At 42.1% G+C, this 15,422-nt stretch overlaps 1 protein-coding gene across 2 annotated transcripts in view; it reads left to right on the top strand.

Moving 5' to 3' along the window:
• egln1a (egl-9 family hypoxia-inducible factor 1a) overlaps positions 1-12,097 on the top strand; it is a 41,248-nt gene extending 29,151 nt beyond the window's left edge. For both annotated transcript variants that reach the window (XM_069180014.1, XM_006638559.3), the window contains 3 exons: positions 6,476-6,612; positions 7,531-7,598; positions 9,265-12,097. In XM_069180014.1, the coding sequence (XP_069036115.1) occupies positions 6,476-6,612; positions 7,531-7,598; positions 9,265-9,323 (264 nt within the window). In that variant the 3' untranslated portion in view covers positions 9,324-12,097. The remainder of the gene's footprint in view (positions 1-6,475; positions 6,613-7,530; positions 7,599-9,264) is intronic.
• Positions 12,098-15,422: the final 3,325 nt, after the last annotated feature.

Here is a 15,422-nt window from a genome sequence, read left to right as displayed (position 1 = left end):
AACGTTCTGTAGTCAAAACTGACTAATCTTATTTCCAAGCCGTGGCCACCACAGAACATCATTATTTTTGGATTTTGGCAAAAGGATGGTAGCCAAAAGAATTTAAAAGTCACACCACCATGGAAATTGTAATTTTTATTCTGTTCAAACCAGGTAGTAATCTGAATATACATTAAGGTTCCTGAGACTTTCAGAAAAACAAATTTGCCTGTTCTGTCAGCTCTGTCCTGGTAACATTTGACACAAGAAAACTTATTTCATATTTCCATTTATAGTAGGCTGTGGACCCATGCCAGTCTTTAAACTGCAAACCATTCATTGGGTTCTGAATTGCAGTATTCCAACTCCAGCATCCCTCAGTTTCCCAGGTGACTTTAAATTGGCAACAGCTATGAAGAAAAGTTATCTTGGTTCAGTTCAAAGCTTGATTCATTACAAAGCTGCTTGTCTTTCAAGGCCTGCCGACCTGTGAGCATGTGGCTTTTGGAAATCTACCTAGAGATGGCCTCTCCTTTTCTCCTTTCTCACCGCGGAGGCTGTCATCGGCGCAGGCTCAAAGCGGGGCCGCCCTTTCCTCCAGTCGCACAACTGCTCAGTGACAGCGTAGGGAGCACCGAGTGTCCTGCCTGCTCCCAGCACTGCAGCTAACTCACGTCAGAGAACCCCTGCTACACCAGCCAGAACGTTCCTGTCACTGGTGGAAACTATGCAGCGAGAATACAATTTCAAGTGACATTTTTCACATTCTGATTCCTCACAGTTTAAATATATATCGAGTATCTGTTAACTCAAGGCTAGACCAATGAAAGGCCAGTACCTTCATGCTTGGGGTACCTTTGTCTCCACATTGAAACCTCCTGAGCTAACCTTCAGAATGTGCACCTTGTGTGGTTTCCTGTGATCCTTTTGAAGACGGACACAGAACACTGGTGTTTACAGCTCTAAGAGAGTTATTATTTCCAAACCCTGGTCCTGGAAGAACACTGCTGGATTTTGTCCCAACTGAGTTGTTAATTGATTTTGGTTTTCTGTTTGTGGCCAATTTGTAAATATGGTTTCAGCTCATGAAATGTCAAATCGGATAAGTCACTGGTATCATCCCAATTGGTATCCGTTTCCGAGTTTCAGAATTGCCTTCATTCCGGTCTGTTGACTGAAATGTAACCAGTAGGGGCTCTGCAGAAGGATCTGTTGATCTGTTGGCTTTTATTGAAGTTGTCGTTTACAGCTGAGCTGGAATGAAAATCCCCAGAGACAGGGACGGAGGTTAGGAGCCAATGTCCTAGAGATCCTAGAGATAATATTTATGTGTATTATTCTGAGTCATTTATGAAGAGTAAAAAGTCCTAATCGCATTAAACACAGTAGGTTCATTGGAATGCAAATTAGAATCCCACTGTAGAAATTCTGCCATAATGAATCAACACTTATAGGAAATCTGTGATCAGCTTTGATGCACCAAATAAATCTAAGATCCAGCTAATGTAAAATCAATGTTTTAGTCGGTAAAAAAAGCTTAGTATAAAGTAAAGAACAGTAGCAGTTCTTTCAATTTGTAGAGCTTTCATTGTGTGCTTTGCAGACTCCTTTGGAGAGATGTGTATTTCCATATGCAGTCTGGAATCGCAAAGGAAAATTCAAATTATGTCTGGGGAAAAGGGGCTCTTTATTTGTGAGATCTTTGCCTGCAAGAGGAAACATAAGCTGGGGCTTTTTTTTTTTTTTTAAAGATTAAAATGGCTTTTTAAGGTTCACTGATGTAAGTACAGGCTGTTGGCCTAGTAGTGTATGTCAAAAATTAAAATGGCAGTTTTGTTCCAGAAATGTATCCTTTGACGAGAAGAGCGAAACATGATTTAGTCAAGAATACAAACTGAGGCCGTGGTGTTAATTCTCCCGACCTGCAGCGTCAATATCTGGAGGGTCTTGGCTTCAGCCTTCGGTTTTACCTCTAGCTTCTGCCAGCTTTGGCCTTTTTGTCTGAAACCAACAGCACTTGGTTTCTTAGCAACCTAAATTGCCACAGACCGAGGGGACAATGGAATGTTGGCTTTTCCTGCAGCTTTAGAATTTCAGTGCTCTTGTGCTTCACACACAGTCCAAGCAGGACTGAGGACATCATAACAGAGTTCTGCAGATCTGTAATGTATGTTTTCCTTTAATGTTGCTCACTAGCTTGACTGATCCACTTGAAACTCTGCTGTACTGCATACAGCATTATACCCAGTTTAGACCTGTGCTCTCCTAAAAAAAGTCCAATATTTCTATTGTTTACAGGCAGATTTGAAAGGCAGCTATAAAAGTCACCTGTATTCTATGGACTGCAAGGTTCTAACTGAAAATCCCAGTCCCCTGTTTCAAAATGGAATATGGACGCATCTTGAAGGGTTTGCCAGTGACATCACAGCTGAAGCATGGCCTTAGGGCTGTATTGTAGAACACAGTGATTCAATTTGTGTGGGTGACATGGCTCTACCTGCATTGAGAGTGGTAGGACCTTTGCTGTTCCTGAGCTCAGAACCTTATACCTGTTATTTCACATTCAGCAATCTGATTGTACGCACTTAACGGAAGACATTCCTCATTTGAAATCACTGGAACTTTTTAACCCTTTATTCCTTTTTAGTCATATGCTTCAATTAGGAGTGTACAACAATACATTAGTAATACAATAAGGAAGGTTTTTTATTTATATCAACTGTACTGTATGTGTCCCACCCAGGGTGTATACTGCCTTGTGCTCATTACCCCCTTTGAGCCTGTATTGGATAAAGCAATTAAAAAATTAAATGGTGTGCAGTATGGTCTTGACATTTGCGAGGGTTCAGTGCACAGAATAGTAACAAATAGTCAGATTTCCACATAACCACCCCATGGGTCCTCCCCTATACAGTTGCATAATGTACTACAGAATGCAAGATCTGAAAGCATACAGTAAGTAACCCTTCCTTCTATGATAATGTACTAATGCATAGGCTTTAAGATTATTTAAGTAATACTATTCAAGTGAAAGAAACCACAGTAATCACAAAATTATAGTAGTTCAGGTAAACAACATGAATCCCTCCTCTGTGACTAGTGGATGCCTGCACTTTTTCTCCCTGCTCCTTGAATAGCACGTGTAATTAAACAGGCAATAAAACTGTTGTTGAGCCTGTAAAGTTGTCTATAGGCTGTCACTCCCCACGCCACTGACATGGAACCAGGAGTTTTCCTTACAATATAAAAACAAGACCACGCTGAGCCGCAGATGCTGAATAGTGGGAGCTTGGGCTGGCAGCAGGTTGAGTAGAGTTGACTCACTAGTTAGATTCGGCTCACGATCTTTGTGCTACCAATTGGAAAGTTGGGGTTAACCTTCAGCTTGGTTTCCAAGTCCCCCTCAGCCAGAATACATTTTAATTAAGCAAATTGTCATATGTAAAATGTGCAGATGCCAAGACCCTACTGCATATTTATTTTGTTTTAGGTTTTAATTTTACAGTCCCTAAAATCATTCGTTCATCTTGGCCCTTTCTTTGCCTTTGAACTGGGAAAAAGAATTACCCAGAAATGATGCTCTGGTATATTCCAAAATGATATATTGGACCAATCATAGTGTACATGGAAGAACCCCTTTCCTTTTGATGTAGGAACCAAGTGACTCATGTTGTGCAGAACTGTTTGAGTTGACCAGGGCTCTCTCGGCTCTGAATGGCACTGCGCCCCCTGTGGCCAACTTGGGCTATTGCAGGCATGCAGTGCTGTCGGTGTGGAACGCACCTCTCCGCCACTTGGCGCTGATCCTGCAGTACAGGACTGTGCTGCCTGTGATGCATTGAAAGACGCCCGGCATGAAGGCGGGCAGCCTCAGTGTTCATAGCTGCAAGCCAGGATGTGAAAAGGTAGACAGGTGGCAATACCGTAATGGGCGGGTATGACAAAAATCACTGGAGCTTCTAAATTGCAAGAAAATAATGTTGCGCTGACTCTGCATTGTTATCTAAAATGTCCGAAGCCTTGTATTGCACACTTCCTGCCCCAGCACACACTTTGCACTACAGCGGGCTGCGGGAGGAGCCGCTGCAGTATTTTTCAGTCTCTTCCTGGCCGGCGCAGAGGGGTCACACAGAGTTTATGCTGCAATCTGGCAGCTCTATTCTGAGAGTGGCCCAGTTCCTGGGATTATGCTGTCTGGGCTGGAATTGTCTTAATTGCGAAGCAGGCCGGGCTGGAGAGCGTCAGATTAGAGTAGGAGGGTTCTGCGGGTTCTGAAGTTGCCTTAAATGTCAAGGTCGGCAGAGGGAGGTTTCACTGAATCCTCTCGGTCCTCCACGGGCCGTTCCGCCCGCTGCAGTAGCCCATGGCTGAGGAGGGACGGGTTTCGCTGTCCAGATGGGGCGGCTGGGCCGTGTCACAGGCCGACGGAGACCAGGATGTGGTTTCGGCAGCAGCGACACAGCACTCCCCTAGTCTGTTCAGGCGCCCCTCGAGAGGCACCACGGCCAGAGGCCCCCCTGTAGACATTAAGCCGTATTGCCAAACGGCCGGTGGTTACGAACTGGGCTGGCAGGGGTTCTGTTTTACACAATCAAAAGGGTTTTAAACCGTGAACCTTAGACAAATATTCAGGCAAATGTCGGAGTGGAAAAGGACACTTATTTCCTACCTTTCCCAGTGCCCTCCCATTGGTGAGCGACGGAAGGGGAGTGCTGGGGCAGCCTGGGACAGCCTTCTGCCATGCCTGGCCTTTTTGTGATGGAGGCCCGGGCACTAGATTCCCCCAGCTGAGAGGGTTTCTGCTCATAAAGTCAGTGAGAAGGGGTAGGCAGACTGACGGGAAGTGTGCTCCTGCCTCACAGTGAAGAGGAGTCCTCTGTGATGTCACAGGATGGGATGGCTGTGAACCTACTGGCCCTGCTCTTCCCAGGGTGTCTCTGGACTTCCCATGTGGAGGGAAGAGTGTGCTGGAAATAGCAGGGCCTGTAGCAGCTGATCTGCACGAGGAATGGGTGACTGTTCTCAGTTACAACCTCGGTAATCACGGTAATGAACTGCAGACCTTTTGGAGTGTACCGTATTAAACGTAAAGCTGTTTACACTTGGGTGAAATGCAGGTTTGCCTCTCCAACGTGGTCACTGTACGTGGATGGAAATAATCACGCAGTCTTTAAGCATTTTCCGAGCCCATGCTGAATTCAACTCATAAGTACATCATGACCTTTCTGGCTGCTATGTATTACTGCGCTCGGAGCAAAATTTAGAGCAGAGATCATAGCACACAGCTCCCTGCAGCTTTTGTTTCACTTGAGCGCTTTCATTGCAGACCCATTGTGTATCACAATATACCTCTTCAAGGCAGAAATGGCAATTTTGCTTTTCATCTTCACCGTTTTGTGCTTTGAACAATAATTGCAATTACCAGCATCAATTGTTTTTCAGTTTTAAGTAGAAGAATCACAGTAAACCACAGTGAAGAAGCTCAGTCAATAATATCGTGATAATCACCTCTCCTTGATCGGTACATTTAACACGGCCTCTGGAGGTTTGTTTTTCTGTTTACCTGTCCATGTGCCTGGTATTATTTTCTGGAAAGTGCCGTGTTCTCAGGAGAGTCACAGTCATTGACAAAAAATTTGAAATATCTCATTGTATTTAGTGTCTAGATGGTGTATAGGATTTGACTGGACTTTTTTTACTTTGCCTTGATGACAGATGTAGAGTTGAATTCCTCCTGAGCAGTGGTTCTTATAATCGTGTGGTACAGGAATGTACTGTAGCTCTAGTTCTGCAGAGATTGAAAACACTGCAGAACCACAGAAAGGAAATGGTAACAATTTGGTCTTTTTTTACAATGCAGCAACTTTAGCAGTTGTCTGTGTCTAAAACAAGCGGTATTACAACACACATGAGCTTGTGTAAGTGACAACTTTTTTATTATTCCTCATCATTCTTTGTTATTCATTTAAGAATAATACCAATCTAAAATTAAGAGTCTATTTGAAAAATATGCCACTCATGCAATACCGAACCCTTCATTGAAATGGTGGAGATAGATCACTTCATAATTAATCCTTCCAGCCTAAGCAAAAACCACCGTGATGTCGACTTTGCAGTTGCAATTCATGTATCAATTGAAGTTGCCTTCATTTCACCTCCCAGCCACTTGCAGCTTTTTAACTGTTAACTTCTTTGCTTTTGTACTTTGCCCACGAACCCATCTCCTGTCTGAAACGGTATCTGTATCTCAGCCTTGTGGAGGAACTGGATGATGAAGGCTTTAGTTTTTTTGTAAGTTTTGAGCAATTCCTTAATAAATATTATTTTAGTAAAATGGCAGTACAATAAATAAACACCTGGAAGTTACATTATTTTACATCTAAGCAGATTAAACGGTCTTTTGTGGTTTTTCCACAGGACTGCCCTTGGGGGAAAAAGCGATGTGTATCCCAAGGGTGCCTTCCTGACTAAACAGATCGTAATTCTTGCATTCCAGGAACATGGGGGTCTGCTCCGAATATTCCCGGAAGGCAAAGCACAGTTTGCCGACATCGAGCCCAAGTTTGACCGGCTGCTCTTCTTCTGGTCCGATCGGCGCAATCCTCATGAAGTCCAGCCAGCTTATGCCACGAGGTGAGTCTCTGCCCCTGGCGCCGGGTCTGTAGGCAGATAGGAGCCCAGCCCTTTTCCCAAACTGTTTCCACCACTCGGACTCCCACGTTCATTGTACATTGTACGCCTTGACCTTCAGTTCCCTTTCTGCTTAGCATATCCAAGCATCAGGTTCAATGGCCTGTTAAATATGTATGGTCCTGCACTTGAGCAGAGCAGTGTAAAAGGAAAGTTTCTCAGCAGCTGTGGGAAGGGGCTTGGATTTTCCATTCCCTGCATTCTTAATTCTCCTCAGGCACTCCAGCTCCCATTCCTGTACTCTGCTGGAATTGAGACAAGTATAAATGTATCGCAGAATCTTTTTCTTAACTGAAAACTGGCCTGTTAAGTACCTTGCTGTCGTTTTTCAACACTATTCTATCTTTCGTCTGGTTCTTTAATTATGGAATGGTGTCGTTATCTACTGTTTTTGTTCGCAGTTGCTTTTTTTTTTCCTTTTGGTTTTTCTGTAGTGAGCTGCTGAGCTAGGTCATGACAAAGTTCTGAGCAGTAATAGTGTACAAACACATTTGATGTTTGGGATTCTTCACCCAGGAACAATACAGTTTTAATCTCAATGCTTTATTAGGCTGACATTTCTTCTGTATTTTTTTTAACTAAAAATTGTAAAAATGTATAGCTTGTATAGTAAGGTTTCTGATTCCTAATTTTGTGATAAATATCCTGTGAACAAAAAGGGATACACGCTTGAAACTGAAATTTGGGCAGGAATGATTAGAATTATTTAAAGTAGCTGCTTGGTTGATTAAGCTACAGTTGTTCTTGACAGCTGGAAACCAAGAATTATTTGAGACATCTTGTGGTCAATTTGTCTTAATTACACTTGGTGTTTATTTCTGGGATTGCTTATTCTTTTGGTTTTACCCCCTCTTTGTACAGGTATGCCATAACAGTGTGGTATTTTGACGCAGATGAAAGAGCTCGGGCTAAAGAAAAATACTTAACAGGTATGGCAGATCCTAAACAGCAGGAGAGCATACTGTTTCTAGACGACGGAAGAACAGAACTTTCAACACGTGTTGTTTCCTTGAGATGCTTACACTCTGTATCTAGTATATATTGCTTTCATTTTAATTGAGGGATTTCTTAAAAATGTCTATACTGTAACAGTCCTTGGCTGTTCGGAAAGGACTGACACAGTAGTGCTGTCAGAATAAGTTTTATTCCAAGTGAGTCCAAGGTTCCCAGTTTATAGTTCAGTTCTTGTTCCTTGATATTGCACGATGCATTGATTTGAAGCAGCTTGCTCTAAAAAACAAAACATATATACATATGTATTTATAAGAGACAAGAATAAGCCCAGTAAGGGTTTTACTGAAATGCCTGGGTAGTTTTCAAAGTGTCTGGATTTGTCTCTCAGATGTAACATTAGTGTTACATTTCATGTAGCATGCAGGGGACGACTCTCATCATCCTTTCCCTGAAGACCAGTCACTTTTCCACAGATTTCACCTGCACAGGGGCGTCTCCCCAATTCTACAAACATTGTTGTTTTAAAAAAAAAAACTGACTTTCACCCTGGAGGTTTACAGTGGTCCTGGAAGCTCAGTTTTCATTTTGGTTTTCGCATTTGTTTCACTAGACCGGTTCTTCCTCACTACTGTGTCCAGTTACTGCTGGATTAACTTCATTCTAACAAACTCACGTCAATGCTGCTAACGACGTGCTCAAGCCAGAAGAAGAGCACAAGTCGTCCAAAAAGTTAGGAACCCCCACTCAAGTGTTTGAAGTCTCTTGCTGGGTGGCAACGAGTGCTGGGGTAGGAGAAAGACTACCTGCCCCTTGCTGGGCAAGAGCCAATCCGTTAGACTCCACCAAGACAACCACATACGGTTCTGATGCATCAAATCATGATGTCTCTTTTGCAATAAAGCAAGGAGAACAGGTGAAGTTAACATGTTAATATCGTCTCTCACTCACTTTTTCAAACAGGGCTACAGGTTGTTATTCTTGAAGATTAGCATAATTTTCATACAAAAACACATTTTTGTGATTAGCCAGTACCAGTTTGTTGCCTTTATAAGATGTAAACTAGGTCAGAGAGTCGGGTGATTAGCTCAGGTCTGCCTTTGCAATAAACCAAGGCCCCCTGTTCCTTTCATGTTGCTAAATCGGAGTGTGAGTGAAGGATACTTGAATTACATCTCCATTCGAGAGACCTTGTCCAGCCAGGAATTTGCAAAACAATAAAACGATTCTTAAAGGCTTCATTGTTAACTCATATCAAGGCATAGGTTCCTTCAAACTCTAGACCTCAGCCCTGCTGAAAACTGGTCGAACTGGTGGAGCACAGGCCCAGGTATCTTCACCTGCAACACCAAAAAAACGCCATTCCGCGAGAGGAATGACATGGATCAGGCTGCAGATATTCCCAAACCTTGCGGGACACGTTAATCTCAGGAGCTGTCTAGTATTTGGGCGAGACAGGTACACGGTGACGCGTGGGTTTGGCAACACAGAAATGCTTTTTCTAAGAGATGGACAAAAACAAAAAACTTGGGAAGCATGGGCTTGCTAGACTGACTCAGAACTCAGAGCCCAAGCCTGTGATTGTCCTACGATACAGGTTACCGGATCCAATTGATTTTTCTCTCCCCCCCAATGTTCTTCCAGGGGCAGGAGAAAAGGGAGTGAAGGTTGAGCTGAATAAACCCCCAGACACGAGTTTCTGAGAAGCTGAAGAGGTCGACTGCAGGCCCCGGCTTCTCGCTGCCAGGAGAGAGTGAGGCGATTCGCTGTGAAAAGCGGGAAGAAGCAGTTCCTCTGCCGTCTCCACTTTCCCGTTGAACATGGCTGACCTTGAATGTTTCGGCATTGCACTGTGAGGACTGAAGTTTCCGTGTCTTTGGTTTTGCTTTCTGTGAAAAACACTGACGTTAAAGCAATCACAGAACTCTCTTATTTGCTTGATGCAAATGAAAACTATTATATATGTAAAGGCTGGGTATTGATCAGAGCACATTGAGCAGCACAGTGCATTTTATCTCTGGTGTTTACTGTCACATTTAGATTTCTTGGTAACTGTATAAACATGAAAGGTACAACATACTGGATTTTCTTTGGAATGATAACCTGTATTCATGGAAGGAGTTCATCTATACTCCTAAGGTTTGCCTAAAGTGAGAGCTAATCATAATCCCATTACAAGTATTTATTGAGTTGCTTAAGTACACAGATGGAGTGCTTCAGTTGCTAGCCTGTATGGATTGTGACGCTCTTTTCTTTCACTGGCTGTTGCTTGGTAACTTGACATGGTGTTTGAGATCTGCAAGCTTCACTACATCAGTGAGGATCTCTCGATTGTCCGAACTGTATCTTAAACCACGACAAATACCAGCGCATTCACTTTTCTATATGTGACTCTGCTTTATAAATGCTTTCCAAGTCTATTCTAAGACTGTAAACTAATAGGCATATTATCTCCCTTTTCTGAATGGAAAAGTTGGTCCTGAACCCCTGTTCTTTGTAGACGTTCAGGAGGTTAATTCTGAACGTTCTAGGTTTCACTCCCAAGAAGAGACAAGGTCTTTTTTTTTTAACTGTGAGACTGTAAATTGTAAAGTGCTGCAGTTTTGCAAGCTGTTGTGGTATGAACACCCAAAATTTCATAATGCAGTAGATCGTTTTCACCTGCAGGTCATCTGTACAACAGCACAGAACTGACCTTTCAGAGCTAACTAGTAGAGCATTGATTGGCCACTTGGGGAGGAACCAAAGAAGGTTGATGTCTTGGGAAGAAGCACTTTCTTCTGTGAAAGAACATTGATGACATTTTGTGATCCTCACAGAATACACACTGAATACTGTGAGCAGTGAATGAGATCCCAGACCTTCTATACATTTTATTGTAATCAAGGGGGTGCTGGCAGATAAGTGAGGTTTCCAGCATTGTCCAAACCTTCCCCTTTAGTCCAGTTAGACTCTGGGCACGCTCACGCAACACTAAACTCTCCCTAGAGGGGAAGAAGAGCTGAAAGCCTTCTCCCAAGAGAAATAAAGACTTCGTTATGGGCTGATGTATTAGTCTGTCCACAGGGAAGCTCACTACAACCACCCAAAACACAGATCTCAAAACAAGGGCTTTAACCCTGTCTAGCCAGCTGAGCCCTATTCACTCAGGATTCAGATCATGCCTGTTTGGCTCGCTGTCACCAGACAGGAGTGCAGTGCTTTTCACTTTCACAGAGGCCCTGGAAATTGTACTGCTCCTCAGACTACTGGCCTTGATTGTGCTAAATGCTAAAATAACATCAGAAAATAATCATAAAATGGCATTTTAAGTTTTAAATTCAAAGTCTCTAATTTATTCCATTATACCCAGATGTGTTCTTATTCTCCAACAACAATCTCCTAATCAGATTTTTTTACATGCAGAAGAAAGAAGAAAAACTTGGGTTATTCCGATTATTTTTTCCTTTTTCGCAAAGTTAATTAGTCCATTTAATGTTTCAATGTTTGTTTTAACCTATAACCTGTGCTGACTTTTACAGCTTTTTTGTAACGTCTTTGCTACTAATCTTGAAAGAACGCGTATGTACTTTACTAATGTGAGCAGATGCCAGAAACAATTCTCATTTAAAAATACAGCTGTTTGTGTACTTCCTACCTGAAAAAGGTGATGTGAAAGTTGATTTTCCCAGGTTGCTCAGTGAGTGAGGAGTAAGGATGTTCTCTGTATGCATAAAGAAAAGATGGAGGACCTCACTGTTTAATAACAGCACAGCTCATTGCCAGAAACCGGCTGTGTGGGATTTAGGAGTCATAAGAATGAGCCTTTCTGCTTTGAGCTGCCTTCAGTGTGCAGTGTGACAATTGTCTTTACTCTGCCATTGAAAGGTGACCCATAACAAAGGATGTTTCAGCGTTTGCCTTGAAGTCTACACAAATGCGTCTCGTTCAGAGTAACATGCGCTAAAGTACGTAAAATGTGATCAGGAGGGTGAGTTGCAACATCCAAGGAAACCCTATGGCAAGAGGTAATTACTTTCTATGGACACTGTGCGAAATCCATCTCAGTGTTTTGGATTTTTGCTTTCTTCTGAGGGTCCTACTGGACTTATGCTGCTCAGCATGTCTGGTCAGGCACCTGTGTTATGAGATCAGTTACTTTATTGTCTAGTCACTCATTAAAGGCACACGGGTACCATTCTCCATTACACCAGGTTTAAAAGAACTTCATCGTGAAAGGAGAGTCAGTCAGCCTCAGAATTTTGTCATCACTATAACACTGATTTTAGTACAAACGCTTCCTCCAGTAGAAAATCATAATGTAAGCTAATGGCATAATGCGATATCTCGACCTGCATGAAGAGATATGGGTTTGCTTTTTTTTGTATATAAATCAATGTGATATAAAATACAGTGTTAATGATGAAATGACTGTCAGTTTGCTTGATAAATTAAAAATACAAATCCAAATGTTTTCAATAAACACATAGAAGCCTTGTGTATGTCTTTGTGTGCACTGCGGAGACTTTGTAGTGGGTTTTAGAGCATCTAATTGGTTTGGCAAAGTGCAAGAGTGGTAGCTGTGGTCTCTTAATCCATCACTATTTAGTCCCCTCCTAATCAAATTATTTTAATGTGTGTGACATGTTTAACTGACTGGTGTTTGTACTCTTTTATACAGCTGGGCATTTTACTGAGCAATCAGAGTAAAGTACCTCTTTCTCAAGGATAGGAACAGCACTGCGCCACTTGTGATCTGATCCCACAACCATCCAGTTACAAGTCCAGAGCCCTGCCCACTGTTTCACACGCGTAAAGCAGAGCAGATGTCCTGTCCCTTACTCCCTGGATCTGTACACAACTGAATTGCAATGTGTGTTGTGGGAGGCAGGGGCCAGGTGTATTTCAAACAGGAGACTTGTCTGAAAGTATATTCATTCAGCTTCTTCTGAAGGCTCACACTTTGTGTTCGAATGTCCTTTGGCCGTGCTTATAGTATTTACTCCCTAAAATAAAAGGGCCTAAGTTTTTGTTCTGTTACAAAGGTTAGATATGTTCACGTGTCACAGACCTGTGTCTATGGGTTTATTTGTATTGGCACGAAGACCAAAGTATGTTTTCTAAAGTGTCCAGCGCCATCATGTGGTTCAATATGTTCAACGTCCATCAGCAAGTGGTGAGATCAACACTCAGAGCTCACAAGCCAGTGGATTTCTTCAGAATGAACAGTGAAACGTGAATCAGAGGACTGAAATGAGAACAGGAAGCACTTCTTTTCAAAGGGTCGTGGGAGCCTGGAACAAGCTGCCCAGCCATGTTGGTGAAGCCAATACCCAGGCTTTTATCAAGGAACAGCCTGATGAGATCCAATTAGCCACTAAGTACCAAATGATCTTTTGTTCGTAACCTTTCCTCAGTTTTTATTTAGAAGTACCTTTGGCAGCAATTACAGGTGCTAGTCTCTACTAGTTTGACACATGGAAATGGTGAAAGCTTGCCTTTTCTTCTCTCCAGTCTTGTTCAGCACTAATCAGGTTTTCCTACCATATTTCAATCAGATTCAACTCCCTAAAGCTGTGGGTAAAAACATTTGCAAGACAATATATGCAGTAAAATAATGATTTTTTATTGCCAGTCATTTTCATTTTGACAATAAGCAAAAGTCCATTTAACATGGATTCTAAAATAAAAATTGTTTCATAATGAATAGTGAAAAGCCATTTCAATTTGATATAGATTATATGCATACTGAGAGCTATAGTTCAATTTAAAAGAATGAATTTGCATAGGCAAATCCATCCCAGAGCTGTTTTGGAGTCTTTTCTGTCTGGTCAGGCACCTGTGTTCTGAGATCAGTTACTTTGTTGTTTGGTCACTCATTAAAGACACATATGTTCCATTCTTCATTGCACCATGTTAAAAAAAATATCATCATCATCACCATCATTATCATCATCGTCAAGATCATCATGAAAGGAGAGTCAGTCAGCCTTGGGATTTTGTCATCACTATAACACTGATTTTAGTACAAACGCTTCCTCCAGGAAAAAATCATATTGTAAGCTAATGACATAATGCGATATCTAATCAATGTGATGTAAAACCCAGTGTTAATATTGAATGACTGTCAGTTTGCTTGATAAATTAAAAATACAAATCCAGATGTTTTCAATAAACACATAGAAGCCTTGTGTATGTCTTTGTGTGCACTGCGGAGACTTTGTAGTTGGTTTTAGAGCATCTAATTGGTTCGACAAAGTTCAAGAGTGGTAGCTGTTGTCTCTTATCCATCACTATTTAGTCCCCTCCTAATCAAATTAATTTAATGTGTGTGACATGTTTAACTGACTGGTGTTTTCACTCTTTTATACAGCTGGGCATTTTACTGAACAATCAGAGTGAAGTACCTCTTTCTCAAGGATAAAAACAGCTTTGTGCCACTTGTGATCTGATCCCACAACCATCCAGTTACAAGTCCAGAGCCCTGCCCACTGTTCCACACTCGTGAAGCAGAGCAGATGTCCTGTCCCTTACTCCCTTGTGTTTTTTTAAGTGTCCAGCGCCATCGTGTGGTTCAATATGTTCAACGTCCTTCAGTAAGTAGTGAGATCAACACTCAGAGCTCACAAACCCACAGTGCAGCACAGACAAGGACACCTGATTCTGACTATGCTAAACTTCTAGTGGGCCACAGAACAATTTCTGACGATGAAAATTAGTATGAATGTTGAAGAACTTGCCTATATAGTGTATTTTATGCACTGCTATTTGGGAGTCAATATTTGATGGATGTCTACAAATATGATACCTGATACAACTGGATGCTGTGTGGAAATACACTTAAAACTGAGAACAGGAGGCACTTACACAAAGTGTAGTGGGAGCCTGGAACAAGCTACCCAGCCATGTTTCTTTTTCCAAGAAACAGCCTGATGAGATTTAGTTAGCTACTAACTCCCAAATGGTCGCCCTTTGTTTGTAACCTATTATTATGTTATTATTTTGAAGCACCTTCAGCAGCAATTTCATCTGCAAGTCTCTACCACTTTGACACACAGAAAGGGTGAAAACAAGAGCAAGGTAGCGCTGTGTTGAGAACAGAGACGAAACCTGAGGCACACCATCTCAGTCCTCGACATGTTGCTCTTCTCTGGCATGAACTAGAGATTATTCGGATTATTTCAGGAGCTTGAAAACTTTCCCTGAGAGGTCTGTGGAGATGCATGTTTAGGGCAAAGCAGCGGTGAATCTGCAGGACCTGTGTTGAGCCCAGGGACCCTACAAAGCATCAGGCCAGCTCCTTTGAAGGAAATGCAGCACAAGAGCAGCACTGCTAAATGTTTAAAAACAAGAGCGTGATAATTATTTTTTAGGAGCAGATGTTCTAGAGGGTAGTATGTTGGTAGGTGGAGCAGTGGTCAGCAATGCTGCCTTGCAGTGCTGGGGCCTTGGTGTGCTAGCTGTGTGGAGTTTGTGTATTCTCCCTGGGTTTGTGTGGGTTTACTCTGGCTACTCTGTGTTTCTCCCACAGTCCACATCCATACAGCTGAAGTAATTGTCTCCTGGCAAAAATGTAACTACAGTTTTTTTTTTAATTGATATAATTCATATATAGGGCAGCATGGTGGCACGGAATAAGTATTTTTCAATATGGTTGGTCATATTTTTCTCGGGGATAGCTGTTAAACTTTACTTAAGCTAATTTTGTGAAGATGTAGTCTATTTCAAGTTCAGGAACAACAGCAGGTGCAAATTATGGATTCTGCAAACATTGACATCTGTGTTAAAGGGGTGCAAATTCCATCCATACATACCCAGTTGTG

This window comes from Lepisosteus oculatus, chromosome 17, assembly GCF_040954835.1.
Source record: "Lepisosteus oculatus isolate fLepOcu1 chromosome 17, fLepOcu1.hap2, whole genome shotgun sequence".
In the NCBI taxonomy this organism is placed as follows: Eukaryota; Metazoa; Chordata; class Actinopteri; order Semionotiformes; family Lepisosteidae; genus Lepisosteus; species Lepisosteus oculatus.
Note: the sequence above shows the minus strand (reverse complement) of the source record. Positions and strands in the feature narration are given on the sequence as shown.